This window comes from Anthonomus grandis, chromosome 11, assembly GCF_022605725.1.
Source record: "Anthonomus grandis grandis chromosome 11, icAntGran1.3, whole genome shotgun sequence".
NCBI classification, from domain to species: Eukaryota; Metazoa; Arthropoda; class Insecta; order Coleoptera; family Curculionidae; genus Anthonomus; species Anthonomus grandis.
The window spans coordinates 17019625-17040197 of NC_065556.1; the positions used below are offsets into that span (position 1 = coordinate 17019625).

General features: G+C 31.5%; 1 protein-coding gene across 9 annotated transcripts in view; it reads right to left on the minus strand.

Moving 5' to 3' along the window:
- LOC126742310 (calmodulin-binding transcription activator 2) overlaps positions 1 to 20573 on the minus strand; it is a 999827-nt gene that overhangs the window by 13857 nt on the left and 965397 nt on the right. For 6 of the 9 annotated variants that reach the window (XM_050448952.1, XM_050448951.1, XM_050448957.1 and 3 more), the window contains 6 exons: positions 19776 to 19886; positions 17380 to 17447; positions 9253 to 9419; positions 9011 to 9192; positions 8761 to 8959; positions 8465 to 8599 (listed from right to left, as the gene is read on the minus strand). In XM_050448952.1, the coding sequence (XP_050304909.1) occupies positions 8465 to 8599; positions 8761 to 8959; positions 9011 to 9192; positions 9253 to 9419; positions 17380 to 17447; positions 19776 to 19886 (862 nt within the window). The remainder of the gene's footprint in view (positions 1 to 8464; positions 8600 to 8760; positions 8960 to 9010; positions 9193 to 9252; positions 9420 to 17379; positions 17448 to 19775; positions 19887 to 20573) is intronic. The other 3 variants (XM_050448959.1, XM_050448953.1, XM_050448954.1) reach the window with 2 other exon arrangements.

Genomic DNA, 20573 nt, shown 5'->3' on the forward strand with positions numbered 1-20573 from the left:
CAGAGCTCTTATAAACTGAAGACAATACAATATACACAGCCCAAGATACATGGATCTAACAAAACATCCGATAATGTTCGCACGCTGGGTGGGGTTAGGCAGAGAAGGATTTTTAATATGTGTACTTAAAAACGCGTAAATCTTTTCGTTTAAAATGTTGTTAGTACGGAATGGTTGCGTGTGAAACTAAAATAAAAAAATCTATTTAAAAATTGAGATTTTATCTCCAAGTGTTAAATATTCAGTAAAAAGCTTATTATAATCAGGATTGACAACGAAAAGTATAATATAATAATAAAAAATCTTACATAGCTCAAGAAAATATGACGATTAAATTCATGGAAGATACAACTATAAGGATAATAGTAGCAGATTCTATTGGTCTAGGTAATCAAGAAGAGGTATATTTTTGATAAATTTACGCAAAAGTTGAATTATGAATGCTAATTGTACTTACGTGTATTATTTATTATTATAATGAATATCAAAGAAAAATAGTGATATTTTTTATGAAGATGTTTTTAACACGTCATGCTCAAGATAAAACTTCAGGAAAGGGGAAACAGGAAACCTAAGCTCCTTTTAAGATTATCATGTAGAGAACTCAATCATCTGCAATTTCCCTTCTGTTTTTTTGTCTATACATAAAGATCTTCACGGATGTACGTCCTCATTTAAGACTGTTTTGATTGTTAGTAGTCAAGTGGCTTTAACAGATTCGTGATCACGTATAAATGGGGATGCAGCTTTAAAGATCTTCTTTAATTTACCAAAAATACCCTTTTTTGGTGTACAACTTATCTCCGTAGAACCTGATAAATTGGTATATTTCAACTACTCTTCATAGAAGATAAGTGTCTCAATTTGAAGCAACATCATTACCAACATTTCAGGGTGACATCTGCATAAGAATTATAAAAAAAATTGGTAATAAATTAAATAGGGTAGGAGTGTAATTAGAAATCATTGGGTAGTGATAACAGTGATAATATCCTAGGAGGACCGATACCTCAAGAAAATTGTTAAAAAGAATTTTATTCTACCAAAAGGTAAACCAGACAAAATAGATTTTATCACTTTTTGTGTAAAATAAGATTCATGCTTTATAGAGTAGTTATTCAGCAGATATAAACGGTTGTCATTCCAATAAATAATTAAAAATACTTTATTAATTTTTCAACACGTGTTTCGATAACTTTAGAATTTTAAGCACTTTTAGTGGCTTTATCCTTAACCAATTTTATTTAAATCCTACACGTTTCCAGGTTCCAGGTTTCCATGTTCCTGCATTTTTGTTGTACTTTTCATAAATAAGAAAAACTTTGGAGTTTACAAACCTTTAAAATTCTATAAAATACGTATTAGCTATTTATGCTAAAATGATCCCTAAAGTTCACTGGGTCATTAGAGAAGTTATTGATTGTAATATGGGCAGCTACTTCATACTTTTAAATTACTAATGGAATGATGAAAAATATTACTATAAGTTTTATATTGTCAGGAACAATATAAAAGACGATGTACAACAGACAGCCTTCGTCTCATTACGCACGGATCATATATCTTAACATTACACATTTGCTTAATCGGCTTCATTCCAGTAATTAAAACGTCTATATTATGAATTATATTGAAACATTCTAATATTTACCAAGAAACTGTATACAAATTTACTATAGTTATAACGTAAATGGAATATTACTTTTATTTAAAAACAGGATGAAAATTATTTTGCCACAAAACAATGAAGCCAATGGAAGATACTCTGCTGACAGTATAACCAAGGAATATAAGCCGATTACAACTTCTTTTTTGTCATCTTAAAGAATCATTTCTAAATATTTCAGGAGAATATAGGAATACATTTTCTAACTATATGTAGAATTTAAGAAGTGTAACTCCTTTATTACTTTAGCTTTAAAGAAATACAAGAGACCATTTAAGAAAAGTTAATATTTTGAACATAAATAGAAAACATTTTTTTTTGTTGAGCTAAGATCAAGTTAAAATACTTAAAATATTTATAAACTTTTTTGGGACCTTTAAGTAACATTTTGGAATCTCAAACGCTATAAAAGAGTAAATCTACACAGTAAAAATTCTTCAAGAATTTATTCAGGGCTGTATCCTATCACCACGCATATGTAATCTCTAAATCTTTAAAGACGCCCTTGAGTTTTGCTGAATGGAAAATGAACGAACAACATGCGGTACGTTTATGACACTCTGGTTTTAACTCATAACGTGAAAAACTTACTCGAACTAATGAACAAAATATAAGACGTCAGCAGCAATAAAGCTTAACAATTAATAATAAACCAATAGCCAGAGTAACACAGTTCACAGTAACACCGGTGTAGAATAGAGAAAGCAAGAGGCGTCTTCAACCAAATGATACCTCCGATAAGATATTTACCCGATTCTTTTCTATAGGATGAATATATATTTTTTCAATTTTTTTGGAAGATGCAATACAGAAGTATGCTGAGAATATCATGGACATGGAATATGGTGGACAGGGTGACCTACAGGGCAGTGATGGAGAGAATGAAGAAGACTTGCAAGTAATGAACACCATCAAAAGAAGAATGAATGAAAATCATAAGTGGATTTTATGGACAACCTTAGTCAGCTTGGCTCCTAGTTTGCTAGTAACAGCCTATATTTAAATGCGAAAAAAACAAATTACATTCAATTTTATACTGCACAGAACCAAAGAGACCTAAGGCTCGAATTAAAAATGGAAGATAAAATTCAAAATGAAGTAAATCTAGGCCTCTATGTAGATCCCGTTTTAGGGTGGAAAAGCCACTGTTCAGTCGTTAATAGCAAAATGTCTTCATCGTGCTACATCTTTAGGAATTTGAGGGAAGTTTTAACACATCGTTATGTTTTGGGGTAAATAGCTTCTGACGTATTCATATGGCAAAAAAGATTAGAAACCTATAAAGTGAGTGATGAGAATAAACATCATGCGAAGATGTTTTCCTTATATATCTTAATATTCTTACACTATCAGGAATATTCCTGCTTAATTTATGTGCAAACGTTCTTGAAAGCAAGAAGCAGCTGCTCAGAAACTCGGATATTTATGACTATAAGACTCGAAGTTGTAAGAATTTTAAGGTAACTTTTTGCAGACTAAATGTAGCAAAGAAAATCATCGGCTGTCTTTGGCCTGGAGATCTATAACACGCTTCCGGTTGATATTAAATCTCTGCAAAGCATAAACCATGTCCATGTCCGACGAAGCATGTCACCATTTTTGATTTTTAATGTGTTTAAGTTTGTATTGTTTGCAGACGTTTTTACATGTTAAATATTTGTATTTTTTATTAATATGTAGTATTTTTATATACAAAGAGGGTGTTTCAAATTTGACCCTCAACATGGAGCTCTCACAATCTATAAGAGATACGAAGATGGTTAAATTGGGGTACAGTTGAGAATTTTTAAGCTTAGCAGTATGTAATTTAAAAAAAAATTAAAACTCCGAACGACTCCGAAGTTATTCGAAAAAATACGAAATTTTGAAAAATCGATTTTATTTATTTCTGGTCCGATTTTAAAATATTTTGCACATTTGCATTGCCACTTTTCTATGTTACATGATAGTGTTTTTAGATTTTTAATATGACGTTTCGTCTTTTGCCAATCATCTTCAACTTTGTTTTTCTTATATTATTTTTTTGCATTTTTAAAATCTTTGTAAAATTTCCTTTTTGACGATTTATCACAAGTAATAGTTTTTATTTTTAAAAACCTAAATTTTTGAAAAAAAACTTAAATTTGTCACAGAAGGCTGTGCATAAACTGACAAGACAATATTTAACCTGTCGATAAACATTACACGTTAGACAGAAATACTCGCAATGCAATACCGTAGTAGTGCATACACATTACTTTAGAATTACACCCTTATTATTTTCATAGTAAACATTAAATATAACAACAAAAAACATTTATCTTAAAATAAAATTCTATTAAGTGTTCAAATTTTTGTCTATGTGTATCAAGAGCCAATTGCACTCTCTTGCGAATACAGAGTACCGAGCGACCTAATCTGTTAAACTTTCTAATAATAATTAACCGCATCTCCTTAAGTATATTGAAATTCCTTCCTTGCATAAATTGGATTGTTGTTATCCATAAAAATGTATCTAAAATATTGAAATCAGGAGACCATTTAATTTTCATAAATATCTGCGTCAATATTTATTTAGGCTAAATCGCACTTGTGCCAAAATTTTATTTATCCCTTTAGTCATCTTTATTAATTTATAAGAATTTGACGTAATTTTCTAGTTTTTCCAAACAATCAAAGTTTTTTTTATATTTTTTTTTTGTCATCCAGGAACTTCAAATATTTTTAATTTGTTCCAGGCATTTGGAGTAATTTTTTGTGTTTTCCAAGCATTTGAAGTCATTTTGCATTTTATTTTACAAAATTACGTTACAAAATTTCCTTCAAATGTCTGAAATCATATAGAAAATTAATCCAGCTTTCTGGGAGACAGAATTACGTTAAATGTCTGGAAGTCACAAAAAATCACTCCAAGCGTCTGAAAAATGGAAAATGCCTGAAATAATTAAACTATTTTTATAACTTACTTTCCATTAACCTGGCAAACTTTATGAACATTAAAAAATCTGCCAATTACCCAAATATAAAAAAAATATGGAAAATTTCAAAAATTCTGAAATTAAAAAATTGAAAATACATTTTGAAGACGTGATAATTAACCCAAAGTCCTGGAATAAAACAATATTTTATTTAGATAAAAATGTATCTAAAACATTTAGGCTAAATCGCACTTGTGTCCAAATTTTATTTATCCTTTTAGTCATCTTTTAGTAATTTACAGGCATTTGACGTATTTTTTCCAGTTTTTCCAGACAATCAAATTTTTTTTTATTTTTTTTTTCTTGTCATACGGGAACATTAAATATTTTTAATTATTTCCAGATATTTAAAGTAATTTTTTGTGTTTTTTAAATATTTGAAGTAATTTTGCATTTCATTTTACAAAATTACGTTAAATGCCTGGAAGACAGAAAATTACATAAATTCCTGATTTAAATATTTAAAAAAATTATTACTGAAATCCTTAGTATGCGTAAAAATTTCCTTCAAGTGCCCGAAATAATATAAAAAATTAATCCAGTTTTCTGGAAAACAGAATTACGTTAAATGTTTAGAAGTCATAAAAAATCACTCCAAGCGTCTGGAAAATGGAAAATGCCTAAAATAATTAAAAAATTACTTTAATATTACTTTTCTATTTACCTGGAAAGCTTTAAGAAAATTAAAAAACCTGCCAGTTACTGCCAGTTAAATTAAAAAAAACAATCTGGAAAATTTCAAAAATTCTGAAACTAAAATATTGAAAATACATTTTAAAGACATGATAATTGACACAAAGTCCTGGAATAAAACAAGAATTTATCCTAGTGCCTGGACTATCATAAAACATTCAAAAAATCTGAAAAACGCCAAAAATAGCAAAAATCTAAATTAAAAATTGAAAACATAAAATTATTTTAGAACATTAAAATTACAAGATAAATTATTTGAAAGACGTGGAAAATGACCCCAAGGTCATTTATATTTTATTCCAAATGCCTGGAATTATACCGGGTGGCGCATCGAAAACGAAACAGAGCCAATTACGGGCAGTGCATTAACTTTTTAAAAAAACGCTCGGACCCGTTATTTTCGAGGGGGACACTTAATAATCACAAAATCACTTTCCCACCTACAACCCCCTAAGCGGGGGTGGCACTACCTCTAAAATCTTAAATGGGAAGGGTCGTCGAGTGATCTCATTGGAAAGGTCTTTTTATTCTCTTTACAAGGGTACGCAATTTAAGTAAGTACTTTTTAAAATTTTCGCATTTAAACCTTAAAAGGTAATTTTCAATATTTTTACTTTATCATAGACTACTAAAGGTACTTTTAGGAAAAACAATGCCAGGCAGTAGGACAAAACCATCAAGTATTATTAAATTATGAGACAAAAAATGAGATAGCTCTATCATATTACAAAATATTTTGACCTTAAGTCTAGACATTTAAAAAAATATCGCAAAAATACATTTAAAAAGAATTTGCTTTAGTTCACTATCTCAATAACAGACCACGTTGGTATTAATAATAATTTATTTACGACAGGTAATAAATATCATTAGAATAATATGGATGAACTAGAGAACGGGTCAGCCAAAAAATTTTACAAATATTTGTAAAATTTTCTTGTTGACCAAAACTAAAACTTGAATTATTCTCAATTTATTCTAAATGTAGTACGCTGTTAAAAAGGTGATTTATAGTGCGGGACTTGGTTTTTTTTAGGTAATACCTATTTTTTAAAATAAAAATGGTGCATACAACGCCAGAAAGAGTTGAAATAATTGAATAATTTTTTTCTAAATAATCAATGTGCTAATAGAACGGCGGAATTATTTATTGAGCGATAAGAAAATAGCAAGGTGCAGCGAAGGTATGTATTGGAGCTTGTTTCCAAATTTCGAGAAACTGGATCAGTGGCGAGTCGCAAACGCAATATTGAAAACCCCGTAAGGAATGAAGGTATGGAAGTGGCTGTACTAGGGCATATTAATCTAATCTAGAAACTGAAGCTCGTCAATTGAAACAAGAGCTGAATGAAGATGATTTCGATCGGCGATCACAATTTAGTGAAATTATGAGTGAACGAATTATTAATGACCCAAATTTTTTGTTTAATACGTGTTTCTCTGATGAAAGCTCTTTTTTCCTGAATGGCTTGGTCAATCGTCATAACTGGTCCGACCATAATCCTAGAGTGTATCGTGAGGTATACACTCAATACCCACAAAAGTTAAATGTCTGGGCTGGTATCTTTGGTGATAATTTAGTTGGTCCATTTTTTTTACCTGGAAATCTGACAGGTGAAATGTACTTAGAGCTATTACAATAGTCATATAACATTTATAATATAACAGTAATATAACATTTTTCTCTGCCTATAATTGGCACCCTACAAATTTTAATTTATATTGAAAAATATGTATTTTTTTAAACGAAAAATCATTTTAAAGATAGTTAACAATATCACCAACAAGAAAAATAACTATTTGATTAAGAAGTCATAAAGTTTTCACGTTAGTTATGAGTACCAAATTCTTAACAAAATCATAAATTCCTACCTTGTTTCAGTTTCACGCACGACACGTCAAACTCGATTCGCAATTTTACTTAAACTTAAGGAATAATAATACCGCATTAACGGTTCACTAGTATCGGCGATGTTGCCAAAATTACCTTAATTAATAAGTTGACGATAATATTGTCAGATTCATTTTAATTTCTGCAAAAAATTAGACAGGGTGCCAACAATAGGCTGAGTGCCAACGATTGGGTGTTTTACCCTATTTATGGCAGTTTTCGGGTTTAAAAAAAATAATAAGTATAACTTGTGATATATCGTTGAAAAGGTAACTTTACACAGATTTTAAAAATTTAAAAATCCAGTATAGTGCCTTAAGAAAAAACAGAGTTGATGATGGTTGGCAAAAGACAAAACGTCGTAATAAAATCTAAAAACACCATCATGTAGCACGAAAAAGTGGCAATGCAGCGGTGCAAACTAATTTAAAATCGGATAAGAAATAAGGTCAGAAAAAAACAAAATCGATTTTTTAAAATCTCTTTTTAAATTTGTGTCTTTAATAGATTCCGAGATCTCCATGTTAAGGGCCGAATTTGAAACATCCTGTATATTAACGGATCCTATACAAATGTAAATTTGTTTGTGGAATAAAGAAATATCTTATCTTGAATGGCAATATTAGGATATACTAAGCATGTTTATTAAAATTAATAAGCATAATAAGTTGATACTCTTAAAAACAAAATTAATATTATTTTGAAAACAACAAGGAAAACTGGAATCTACGATAACTTCTTCTTTAATACATATAGGACAGATTTTTTAAATGAGAATATTCCCAAGTGAGAAATTTCCTAATATTTCCATAAAAGTGAAGAAAACTTCAAGTCAAGGTTTCATAAGTACGTCAAAGATTATACTTTTTTTCACCCATCTGGACATCATCAGATCAGTACCTCTTTAATCACCAAAATCGATTACATTCTGAAAATTTTGCAAAATTTAAAAATGAATGAATATTTTATTAATGTTATTAATATTAGTAAACGACCTGTCTCTAATTTGGGTTAATTCAGTTGTCATTAGTATGGATATCTGATTAAGCTAAAAGCACGTGAACCAACTAAAACACATGTTAGAGAAGCCTATTTACATCAACTAACATTAAAACACACAACTAAGTAAGCCCAACACAGCAACCGATTCCACCACCAACTAATAACGACTCTTCTGATACTTTTTCATATTAGTTAAATGTTAATTGTTAGCTGTGGTATCAAAAGGTTCGTTGTCTTGCGATATTTCTATCTTACTTGAGCCCCGACCCGGCAGGAGTTCCTTCTCGGCTTCCCCTACCCCCCGCCGACTCCTTGTAGTTCCTGTAATAGTTCTGGATACAAAGTGCCGCCTCTTGGCTTTTCTTGAAACGTTTATGCTCACAATATGACCTAACAAAATAATAAATAAAAAATAAAATAAAATAAAATTTAGATTTTTGTGATAAATTCGTGTTGAAAAGAATTTACAAAATAGAGTAATGAGGTCGATTCTTTATTCAAATATCCTCCCTGATTTGAAATTTTTAGGAACCTGATTTTTAACAAATTACCTAAATCCGTTCTGAATGACCGTAGCCGCATGCGTCATCTGCTTATAATAAGCATACTGTTTATATCTTCTGTAATAATTTTGAATAATTACAGCCGCTTGCCTCTCCTTATCTTGCTCCTGCTGCTGCCTACCTTTGTAAGAACGATAAGCTTTTTGAATGATTTTGGCCGCCTCATAAAGCTCGCGCTGTTCTCGATCTGAAAATAACAATTTTAAAACAATTTCTTAATTAAACTACATTTTTCTACCTGAGAGTGTAAGGTTTGAAAAGTCCTTTTCAAAAACTGTACCAGAGGCTTGCAAAAACTCGCAGAAATCAGCAGTGGTAGGTGGTGGAGAAGGAGAATCCAAAGTAAAGGAGCACGGGGATTGGAGGCAGCTGGAAGAGGCGGGGCTTAAGCTTGACTGGGGAGTACCAACATCATAGTATCTAAAATAATAAGAACATATTCACTTGGTATGATATAATAATCAATAGTGTGGGGTTTACCGGTAGTTGTGATCAGAAAACTCAAAACTAAATTCAGTAGATTCGAAACTGGAAGAAGTTTGCTCTAAGAGAGGCTCCATGTAGACATCGTATAGGGTTTCAGATGACTGCTGGCTATCGGGAGGGCCTGGGCTGTTATCCATCATCAGAAGGTCTTCTGATTCATTCTAAAAATAAATTTGCTTAATACAGTAATTTAAAAATTGAAATCTTTAGGTCTAAGGAAATGTATATTTTATATAGCAAGTGTAGTGTCTTTTAATTTTTTTGCAGTTTTTTCCTTAAAAATTGCTTAAAATGTGTTATAAAGGTAAACTGAATAGGGAAGCAAGCATCATTTAGATTTTCGTGTCCTGAGATTTTTATAGAAAAAAAGAGTTATAGTGACGAGGTCATGAAATATAAGAAGGTATATAAATCTAATGAAAATTATGCAAAAGTATACGATTCACGATGAACGGAACAAATTCATTCTTTAGTATTGTCAGTTGCGCGTTTTTTTAAATAAAAAATTTCTATATAGGGTGTCTCAAGTAGAAACTATGGCGTCAACATACATTTTTTTAAATAGAACACGATGTATATTATGACGTTTTACTATTCTATAATATATTCTGAATATTTTTTGTGTAGCAAACCATATGCCTAAAATGACAAACCATTAGGCCAAATATGACGTAGCAGACTAACGAAACATACAAAATTTATTCTAGATTTATTGCAACTAATGTTAATTCATTGTCCATTTTATTTAATGTGTCCTTTGGAATGAAAATTTTAGTTACTGTTTTAGTTCAGTTTAATTTTTTATGTGATTTCTTAGAAAGTAAGCAGACCTTATTATTTTTGAGCAGTTTTCAATTTTAAAATCTAATTGATAATGGTTTGTCATGTATTGAATATGTGAGAATGAACGAATTGAGATACTCAATTTTTGGAGATTGGATGCGTACACAACAAGAAGTTTGTAATCTATTTAATGCAACTCATGCAACTGATCGTCCTGCAATAACTAGATATTAAATCCAAATTTGAGGAACACGGTCATATAAGAAATTTGTCTAAAAGAAAACCTCTAAAAGTATTTGAAGATGGTACGCTGAAAGTAATGTTCTATTAGAAATAGAGAATATCCTCCATGTTGCAAATAGTACAATTTCCAGGAATTGGAATATTTCAGTAGGGTCAATGGCAAAATTTCTTCGTGTAAATAAATATCATTCTTATAAAGTACTACTGATAGTATTGATATATGAATTATACATGTCTATTAATAGTCAAAATTCCAGATATTTGGCAACCGAAAATCCTTATTGGACCCAAAAATACCACACACAGCGCCCTGAAAACTTATTTGTGGGCAAGTGTTGTAAAAACTCGAATCCTTGTACCCTTATTTACTGAAGAAATAATTAACGGATACTTTCTACAGTTTGAACTTATCCCCCCTAACAGATGAATTGGACGAAGAGGACTGACTGAGTGGCCATCAAGTTCCCCAGATGTAACCCCATTAGATTTTTTTCTCATGGGGCTATTTAAAATTCAAAATATATCAAAATAAAATATACCAAATAATGTTAATGATTTAAAGCAAGAATTAGATTAATCGATCCGCAAATAATTCAAAATATGCAATTGGAAGTTATTTATCGATTTCAAAAATGCATTGACGTAACGGGACAACGAATTAAACATCAATTTCATTAATATTGTATGAATTTTTATTTTTTAATGTCGTATGTTTCATTAGTCTATTACGTCAAATATGTTAAACCGATGATATGGTATGCTGTACAAAAAGTAGTCTTGTAGAATATATCGTGTAATTGTAAACTGTTACGACAAACAGGGTGTCTTAATTAGAAAATTAAAGTTGCCATCTTAGTTTCTACTTGAGATACCAATAATGATAATCGACGTGTACGAGAAATAATAGAAGAGAAAAATATCTCAATTTTAAATGAATTGGTTCCTATCATCGTGAATCGAATTAAAGAACAACAGACACTAAAATCTATTGAGGCCAAATGAGTTAAATGCGTTTCTCTCTACTATAGCTAAAAAATTTGGAAGGAATACTCCAAGTCCATTAAGAGCCTCTACAAAACTATTCAGATTTTTGCAGAGAGTCTTGTGTTATTTCATTCATACATTTCATACGCGCAATTTATACAAATCTATGCACTAACATCAACATCCTTAATCTCAAAAGGCACCCATAGATGCATTCTACTGTCTTCTTGAAGAAATCTATTTACTATCTACCTATCATCCTGGGTAATTTTAATGCTAACGTCGAAAACGCTTCAAAAGACATCTAACATACTAGGGGATAGTTTAGAGTGTGCAAAAGAAATGAAAGAGTAGATCGCTTTGTAGAATTTTACATAGAACAGAATCTTGGAGTTACTAACACTCTATTTAAACACCATCCTCGGAGACGATTAACGTGACGAAACCAGACATATTTATAATAAAACAAGTAATTTTCAAATAAATTTTACAAATTTTTAGTTCTAAGTTTTGGACTTTTATCGAAAATCCAGGAATTTTAGGTGGACATAAAAAATAAAATCTGCCGGATCAAATAAGAAACGATTCTGAAAAATGTTGGAAATATTTAAATTAAATGATAATTGAAACCGTATAAAATCATACATCACCAAACAACGCAAAGTGTAAACCATGGAGTACTGGAAGTCATAATTCAACGTAGATGAGTTAAAGATATTAAGAGGAAAGCAAACGCAGACCATGACAAGTTTGTCAAAAAAAGTGCAATGAAAATGCCACAAAAACAAGGAGCTATGCAAAATTACCTAATAGTATTATACAAAAAGGCACGAGGCTACTACAAGGTACGAGAACTACTGGACACTGTCACTAATATCTCACGCCAGCAAAGTCTCTTAAAAATCTCAACAACTAGAATGAAAACCTATTTAGACAGTTATATAGCCCAAGAACAGGCAGACTTATTCAATTTCAGACAGGTTTTTAAAAAATCTAGAGAATATCCAGAATACGTGCCCTTGATGATATGTTTGGTCGATTATCCAAAGGCGTTTGACTGTGTCAAATGGGTTAAACTTTGGACCATCCTGATAAATATGGGCGCTCCTTTTCATCTGGTATCCCTTATAAAGAATCTCCATGAATCAAATATAGCAACTGTAGGTTTAAACCAAAGGTTCTTAGACTATGTGCTGTGACACGATCTCTTTAACACATATGGTGAATTTGTAATGAGAAATCCTATGTGGCAATTTTGGCAAAGTATATAAATACTCATTCATCTCATTTTAATCGTGCTTTAGAAGCTTTGGGGAGAAGTCAGAATATTCTATTTTAAAACCTTGGAATAAATAGATTAAAAGGAAATGAATACTTCTTATTAATATCTTCTTGATCTTGTCAGTTATACGGAAAAGTCTTTTCAAGTAGCCAATATAGCCAATATGTGTTGATCAGTAGGATCATGATGTTCTCAGCTGAGAAAATATAAAATATTGAATTTCGCCGAGTTCGATCCTGGAACCAGTGCCATTTTTGCTGATGACACCTGATGACAAAATCATGGCCGTGGTACACAATTCGAGGCTGAACAATGGATTGCAACTGAGTGCGCTTAAATAAAAATAAAACACAAAGTTTGAGATAAAAGATATATTCTTGATATTCTAGATGCTCGAATTACAAACTTCAAACAATATGACAGTTTAAACGGTAAATGGATTTTAAAGGCTTGATGATGATCTAGCTAAAGCGAAACACGTGTAGCTATGTATTATATTGTGAGACCGTGCCTATGTATTTTCTTCATTTTCATCAATTTTCTGTGTCGGTTTCTTTGTAAAGAATGGATGAGAAATTAAATTTTGGTGAAACATTAAAGGCCGTATAATATCTGTGTCTTATGGCATCGTAGTGGCAGGTATGGTTGGGTTCTGAGTAGTATAAGTATGCCATGAAAATTTATTTTTTTTATTTATAGTTAACACAGACTTCGAAAAAAAGTGGAAAAATCTGATGATAGAGAGAAGTATCAATCCATAAGCACATTTCAATCTTGCAATCTATGCCAAGAAATGTTAAAGAATGTTTGGGATTATAGAAGTACACCTACTTTGCTGATGATACTACAATATCTGGTGATAGAATTATGGAATTTTTAGGTTTTTAAAATGCCTATCTTCAGCTAAGGTAGGGGTTGGGTTAAAATGCAATCTCTAAAGAGTACAAGCCCTAAAGACTGTATTGTTGTATTAAAACTGAACCAAAAGATATACCAGGTACCAAATGTATCCAGGTTGGATCATACTAACCTCAACACCTACAGACGCGGTTGCAGGTGTTGATGTTAGTTGACTATAATGACGTAAAAATGGCCTTATCTAAAGTTCTAACAGATTTTTTTTTATAGCGGAGTACTTTCGCATTAAAGTTGGTAAGAAGCAGGACAAAAGCGGGTTCTCCTTGAGACAATATGGAATAGAAGAGAGGAACAAAAGTACTATATTTACTCTGCAGTTCCTTCCGAATATGGTTTGTAACCTATGAATACCTTCTTCACAAAAGTTGAACACTGAAAATGGATATGGTACAGCTCTGACGAAAATGTAAAAAACGAGATCGATTATTCAATTACCAACAGAAAGCGACTTATACGGGACTTTACAGTAGTGAATCGAGTGTCGGTAGGTTCCTGGCAGCATTAAATGACGAAAAGCAATAAGTGGATTACAGTGGAAAATCGTAGTGAACACCGACGAACAATAAGCGAGCACCAAAAAAATATATATTAAACGGATATAGAAACACCGCATTCATCCATAAAATATTGGATAAAAGTAGCCCAACCAGAACACTGCTCAAAAGTAAATAGCAAAGACGAAAAAACTCTCAACCAGAACTTCTTATGAAATAGAGGCGAGGAATGTTTCAGAAACATCTCATAAATCAAAACTAGACTATTAAAGAGAATAAATGCACGGAAATACTCAAAAAAAAATTCTCAAAAGGAAAAACAGAGGATTCATAAACTGGAGAATAAAGACGGTCAACCTATAATAGTTTAAAAAGAAATCTTGGAAATCATAAAAGACTTTTATTCAAACCCGTACAGCGAAAGACAAGAAGAAAAAGATCTCCTGACAATCCCTCATATTCATAATCAGAGATCGACAGTAAAGAAATCACTATCAGAGATGAAGAATGTAAAAGCTTCTGGTGAAGATAGTATTGTGATTGAGGCATTCAGGGAACTGGAAGAGATATTACTGAAGGCCATAATAATTGTATTTAATAAATAGCTTATAGAAGCAACAGTCCCTACTGACTGAAATAATGCCCTAATAGTTATCATGCACAAGAATGGAAGAATTGCCAACATGATTAGACACACCAAGATGTTCAATGCACTTGCTGACTGCCAGTTGATCCTCGGGCATCCTAAAACATATCCAGAATCACGCAACAGTAACAAGTCTAATAGTATATTAGAAGAATGATAAAGTTAAGATACAATGTGGAACTCAACAGAGAGACACAATTTAACAAACTGTTAACCATGTTTCTGGAATACATGTTCAAAAATATTGAGCTGAAAAGTTTAGGTATAAATATCGATTATAAAGACCATAATCACCGCTGATTTGCCGACGACATTGTATTGATATCAGATTGCCTAAGTAAAACAGAAAAAATGAGGCCAAAACTAACATACGTCTGACAGAAAGTTACTCTCAAAATCAACGCAATAAATTTATGATGAACCTGATCTCTAAAACCCTTAAAAAATTTTCTGGTAACCTCTAAATATCAAGGACGTGAAATCAGAATCGGCAGAAATAATCAAATTGAAAGAAGTCATCCATATTCTCAAAGAGACTCTGATATAAATAAATCAAAGGAGAACAACAAAAAATCTCGGCCTCAAAAAATTCTTTAATTTGTTAGAGTGGTGACACGTGTTTCGCTCCTCAGAATTAAGACTAAGAGTCATTTAGAAAATCAAATTATGGCTAGTAAGTTTTTTAAATTTATAATTACTTACAAAAGATATGTCGATGATATTTTTCTAGTCTGGAGAGGAAACGACGATGTTTTGGCGAGATTTTTGAATTTCGTAAATTCTCTTCATAGTAACATAATTTTTACTTTGGAAAAAGAAGTTAATAAGACTTTATCATTTTTGGATTTACTTCTGACTAGGTACAACAATGGAATAACTTTTGAAGTGTACAGAAAATCATCCGCTACGCATAATATTATCCAATTTAATTCCCTTTCTCCTGGCCAACACAAGTTTGCTGCTCTTAACTCATTCTTCTATAGATTATTTAATTTACCTCTCTCCAATGTAGCCTTTAAAAACGAATACAATATATTACAATCTATTGCAATCAACAATAACTTTCCTCTATCAAGTTTCAAAAAACTATATTTTAAGTTTTTTAATAATCACAAACTTTCGTACCACATTGTACATCAGGAGGAAAGGGAACGTAATCATAAAAATTTTAGATGTTTAACTTACTTTGGAGGTATTTCCCAGGGGGTGGCGAAATTCTTTAAACCTTTTAACATCTCGATCGCTTTTAAGACTTCTAATTCCGTAAAGCGAAATCTGGTTAAACCATTGGATAAGCCAGATCCGCTTTCGAAATCGGGAGTTTATAGTTTGCATTGTGCCGATTGCCCTACGATTTATGCGAGACAGTCCGAGAGGAAAATTTTAACAAGGGGTACAAGAACATCTAGTTCTGGTGAACAAGTTTAAAGCCACCGATACTGTCGAGACCAAGTCAGCATTTGCCAATCATTTATTGTCAACAGGTCATAATTTTTCCTACCCCAATAATGTGGCAGTGGTTTATGACTGCCAGAAGGGCAAAAATCTGGATCTTCTAGAGAAGCTTGAGATTACAAGAGCGAAGAAGAGTCCAGTTTTAACTTGCGTTAACGACGTGTTCAATTTTGAGCCGGGACTCATTTTTAATAACATCTTGTAGTCCCTTCCTTTCTTTTCAAGCTATCGCATGAACGGTGTGGCCTAGCGGTCAACGCAGCAAACGGTAACAGTCTTGCTGCAAGGTTGTAGGTTCAAATCTCGATAGTTCCTATTTACTTTTTTATTATTTTCTTGTATTCAAGTTCTATGTTCTACTGTTATTGTTTTTTATATATTTGTGAAGTCAGTTTTTTAAACTTATATTTTACCGTTCAGTATGTGTGTATATTTGACCCAGTCGGGCGTGTTTTTAACCTTCTTGAGGTATACTTTTTTGTTTTACTTTAAGGTCTTTTTGTAATTTTATTTGGTTTTGTTTACATTATTTTTTAGGTCTGATGATGCTCTTAGGAGCGAAACACGTGTCACCACTCAGAAGTCAGAAATTCAGAGATGTTGTAAAGGCAAGGTTTTTGTTTAACATACACTGCCTATATATTAAGTAAAAATTACACAAAGCGCTATGGAACGTTCTCTGTTGGGAATTACAATAAGGGATAGAGTTCCCAACAAAACAATAGGGACGACAGAAAACCGGGGATACAGGTGTGGTAGAGCCACATGAAAAATAGATTAAAAGAAATGAATGTTGACCCAGAGAATAAACTTTAAGATACCAGGGACGATCACCAACCAGATCAACAGATGATGTAAACGGAAACTGGATTCATGCTGCTCAGGAATGGCAAAATTGGAGATTATTAAAAGAGGCCTATGTTCAGCAGTGGACGAGACAGGCTGTTTGATACTGATGACTGATAGATAAGATTAGCTTTTAATGTTTTACTGTGTCACTCTACTATGTTCTATGACCTCTTGATGTAGGGAAACGCAACGAGTTTAAATAAAACATTTGGCCTTCTAAGGAACACAGCCAGAATTCTTGTCGGTCGAGGGATAGGGTGTATACGAATCCTAATAATATAAAAGCCTATATGCTTAAAACTCGAGTTTATTTGAGGAAAGAATAAGGAAGATAACCTTTAACTTAGCGACATTTGACAATAAGAAAGAAGAAGCGAGATTCTAAGAAAAACGTAATTTTTTATGTTAGCAGCAAAGACACAATATAAAACTAAATAATAAATAATCAAAGTTTTTAATAATGTTACCTTAATCCTGTCAGGCATTGCTGCAATAATTTGCTCTGCTAAGGTAAGAACTCTGGCATCTTGTTCCCCTGAAATAGCAACAATACAAACATTTTAGATATAACGGATGATTTACAACTATCAACTCAAAAGTCTATATTTAAACTAATTAACATTGAAACTTTAACAAAGGTACAATCAAATGCGATTTTTTCTAACATTCATACGCCATCACATGGCTTTATGCGTAAAGATAATATAAATATGTTGCAGCTAAAGCAGTAAAATTTACCACAGACGATCTATTATCAGCATCTTAACATTTTATTTTAAAGGTTCACTGCTGAGCTAGCATTTTAAGAATCTAGTAAAGTACTAGTCATGCATATATAAATCGTCTGTGTTTTCTATATTAAAAGCATGCACAACAGAGCAATATATAAGTTTAGTACAAAGCATAGGTTTGTACATGTATCAGTACAATTTTAAGATTATTACCTGTTCTAGTATTAAAAAATGCAAATATTTATAAGGCCTAATGGTAATACCTATAAAAAAGTTATAACTTTAACGTTGGATCGTGCATTTTAGCTCCTAACGAACATCCTCTTGTTGATCCTTGACTAAATTTTCTCTAACATCCAATAGTTAAAATGATTCAAAATGGTCAACGAATGAGGATAACGCCATTAAATAAAACATTATAGTCATTTTCGTTATCCCATTTTTTTGACTAAATTGATAAATTAGTAAGAGGATAGGTTAAAAAGATATTTATATAGGAAATGTGGAAACACCCTTAGTATTAGAATACCGCAAACAACTTTATAATTTATATATAGCATATTTTTTTAATATTGCGGAAAAATTTGGGAGCGTGTTCCTTGGACGAAATTAAGCAAAAAGGTTTCTTTAAATATATGTCCTAAACGTCCTAGATTTTACACATAACACACATATTTGTCATAAACTTGATACATATATTCATGTATACATGTATTTTAGGCCTCTATTAAAATGTCTTACCGAAAAAAATGCTGAAAATAGATTTACAAAAGTAATACTTGATTAAGATAATCAAATTTAGGCGTTATGGCTATCCTCGATAATTGGTGGTATGTGAAAACTGTGCATCGGGCAAAAAATTACCAGATTTGCTCTAGAAGAACATAGAATTCAAAAATATATTTTATTACATGAAAAACCAGTGGCGTACCTTTTTTTTTTAAATATTCAGTTCAAAGCTCGCATAAACGCAATAGCAAATATAAAAATTAAATTACGTAAAGGAAGAAAGCTATAGATGCTTAGAAACTGCGTACCAATTTTAAAAATCTACAGGGGTATCAAATTTATTAAAAAAAAATAAAAGACGTTTATGGCATACGTTCACAGGAACTTTTTTGCTTCATTTTCTCCAAGAAATACGCCCCTGAATTTTATCGCAATATTAAAAAAGACCCGTACTATATATGTTAGAGATTTTACTATATTATAAATTCATCTATAAGTAAATAATAAATTATAGGTTTTAATATTTTCTCTCAGTGGCTAGTTTTGTGGTATTATGATATAAATGGAAGATCATTAATGAATCTTGCGATAAAAAGTATACTGTTATAAAATAATATAAGCCTAAAAAAAGCTTTTTAAATTTACTATGAAGTAAAGTTCCCTTAGTTTCCAATTAAAAAAAGTTGTTTGAAAAAAAAACAAACAAGCGCTTCTTCTTTTGAACCTGGAGATGGCAGATATAAAAGTTTTATTCAGTCAAGTCATTAATGAGTCATTTGAGCATCTCACGTTAATGTACATTTAGCTTTAATCAGGAAAAAATAATAGAACCGCTAGTACTGCTATAGTCGCAGAAATCTCTTTGGTTAATATGTCAACTGTTTATTAGGAATACAGTTTTACTAGCCGATTTAATTTTTTTGTGTGCACAAATAATTCAAGAAATCCACCATTCAAATAAATAATTTCATATTAAAAGATTTTAAGAAAATGTCGGTTTTTTCTTGTTTGTTAATGGATTTCACTTAACTCTTTGATTAATTATACAAATGTGTAATATATTATATATTTTTTTTTCCAACACACTTTAAAAAGTTTGAGACTAATCTGAAGCCCTTTCATTAAGGAAAATTATTGTAACTTATATACCTATTATCTTGTCTTAAAATTACCACTTACCGCCCTAGATTCTTCTAAACGTTGTTTTAAGTATACTAATTACTAATATTTGTAATAGGCTTATTAAATTGTTTGCGGCAAAAACCAATCAACAAATAAAATAAAGATAACATAGACATATATAGTAAAAAATAGTTAGAAATAGAGACATATAGAGACAACACCGACAGACAACATGTAACATACACAGACGAGATATTTACGATTATTCGAGTTGGACTGACCTACGGACGCGCCTGCGTGGCCCTCACGTTGGTGCTGATCGTCCTCGTCACTCACGTTCTCTACGTCGATCAATGGGCTACTGCTTCTGGGATTGCTGGTTCTTATCTCGCCTTTGGGGATTATATTGATAAAATATTAGCCGGCTAGTTTAGTTATTTTTCTTGATACTCGAGACTGTTTTATTTTAATACATTGAGATATTTTTTAAAACCATCTTTTTGTTTTTTTTTTAATTTGTTTTATTGTTTTACACTTAGCACACATTGTCTAATGGATTAGTCTCTATATTTGTACCATTTTGCGTTAATTTTCCGCCGCTTGGACAATACAGGATGTAACTTAATAGTAAAAAATTAAATTACGAGACAGTTTTACCATGCTTTATTTTTTAAGATTAAAACTGTTTTAATCATCTTCTCCCGAAGATGCTAACATCGTTAGCGAAACACGTGTAGAGAGTAAAAATAAAGAGTTATGGTTAGTGTTAAAACTGTCTCGTAATTTGAGTGTCGCACCAAAGGTTCCAACCAGACGACTTAATAGTAGCTTTGTTCGCGGTGACAGTCCTGGACAAGTTTAGAGTTACTTCACATGCGCATTGTTAAAAAGAGCGTTCGCAGTGACCAGTCCTGAACTTCTAGTTCGAAATCCTGCCGTTCGCAGATCTTTTGTTACTGGTTCAGGATCGATCTATAACTATTTCAATCGATCCTTGGACTCTAATTAGAATTTTGAGTTCTGGATTTTTAATGACATATTTGATGTATGTCGACTATTTATTCTTTTTATGTTTTTTG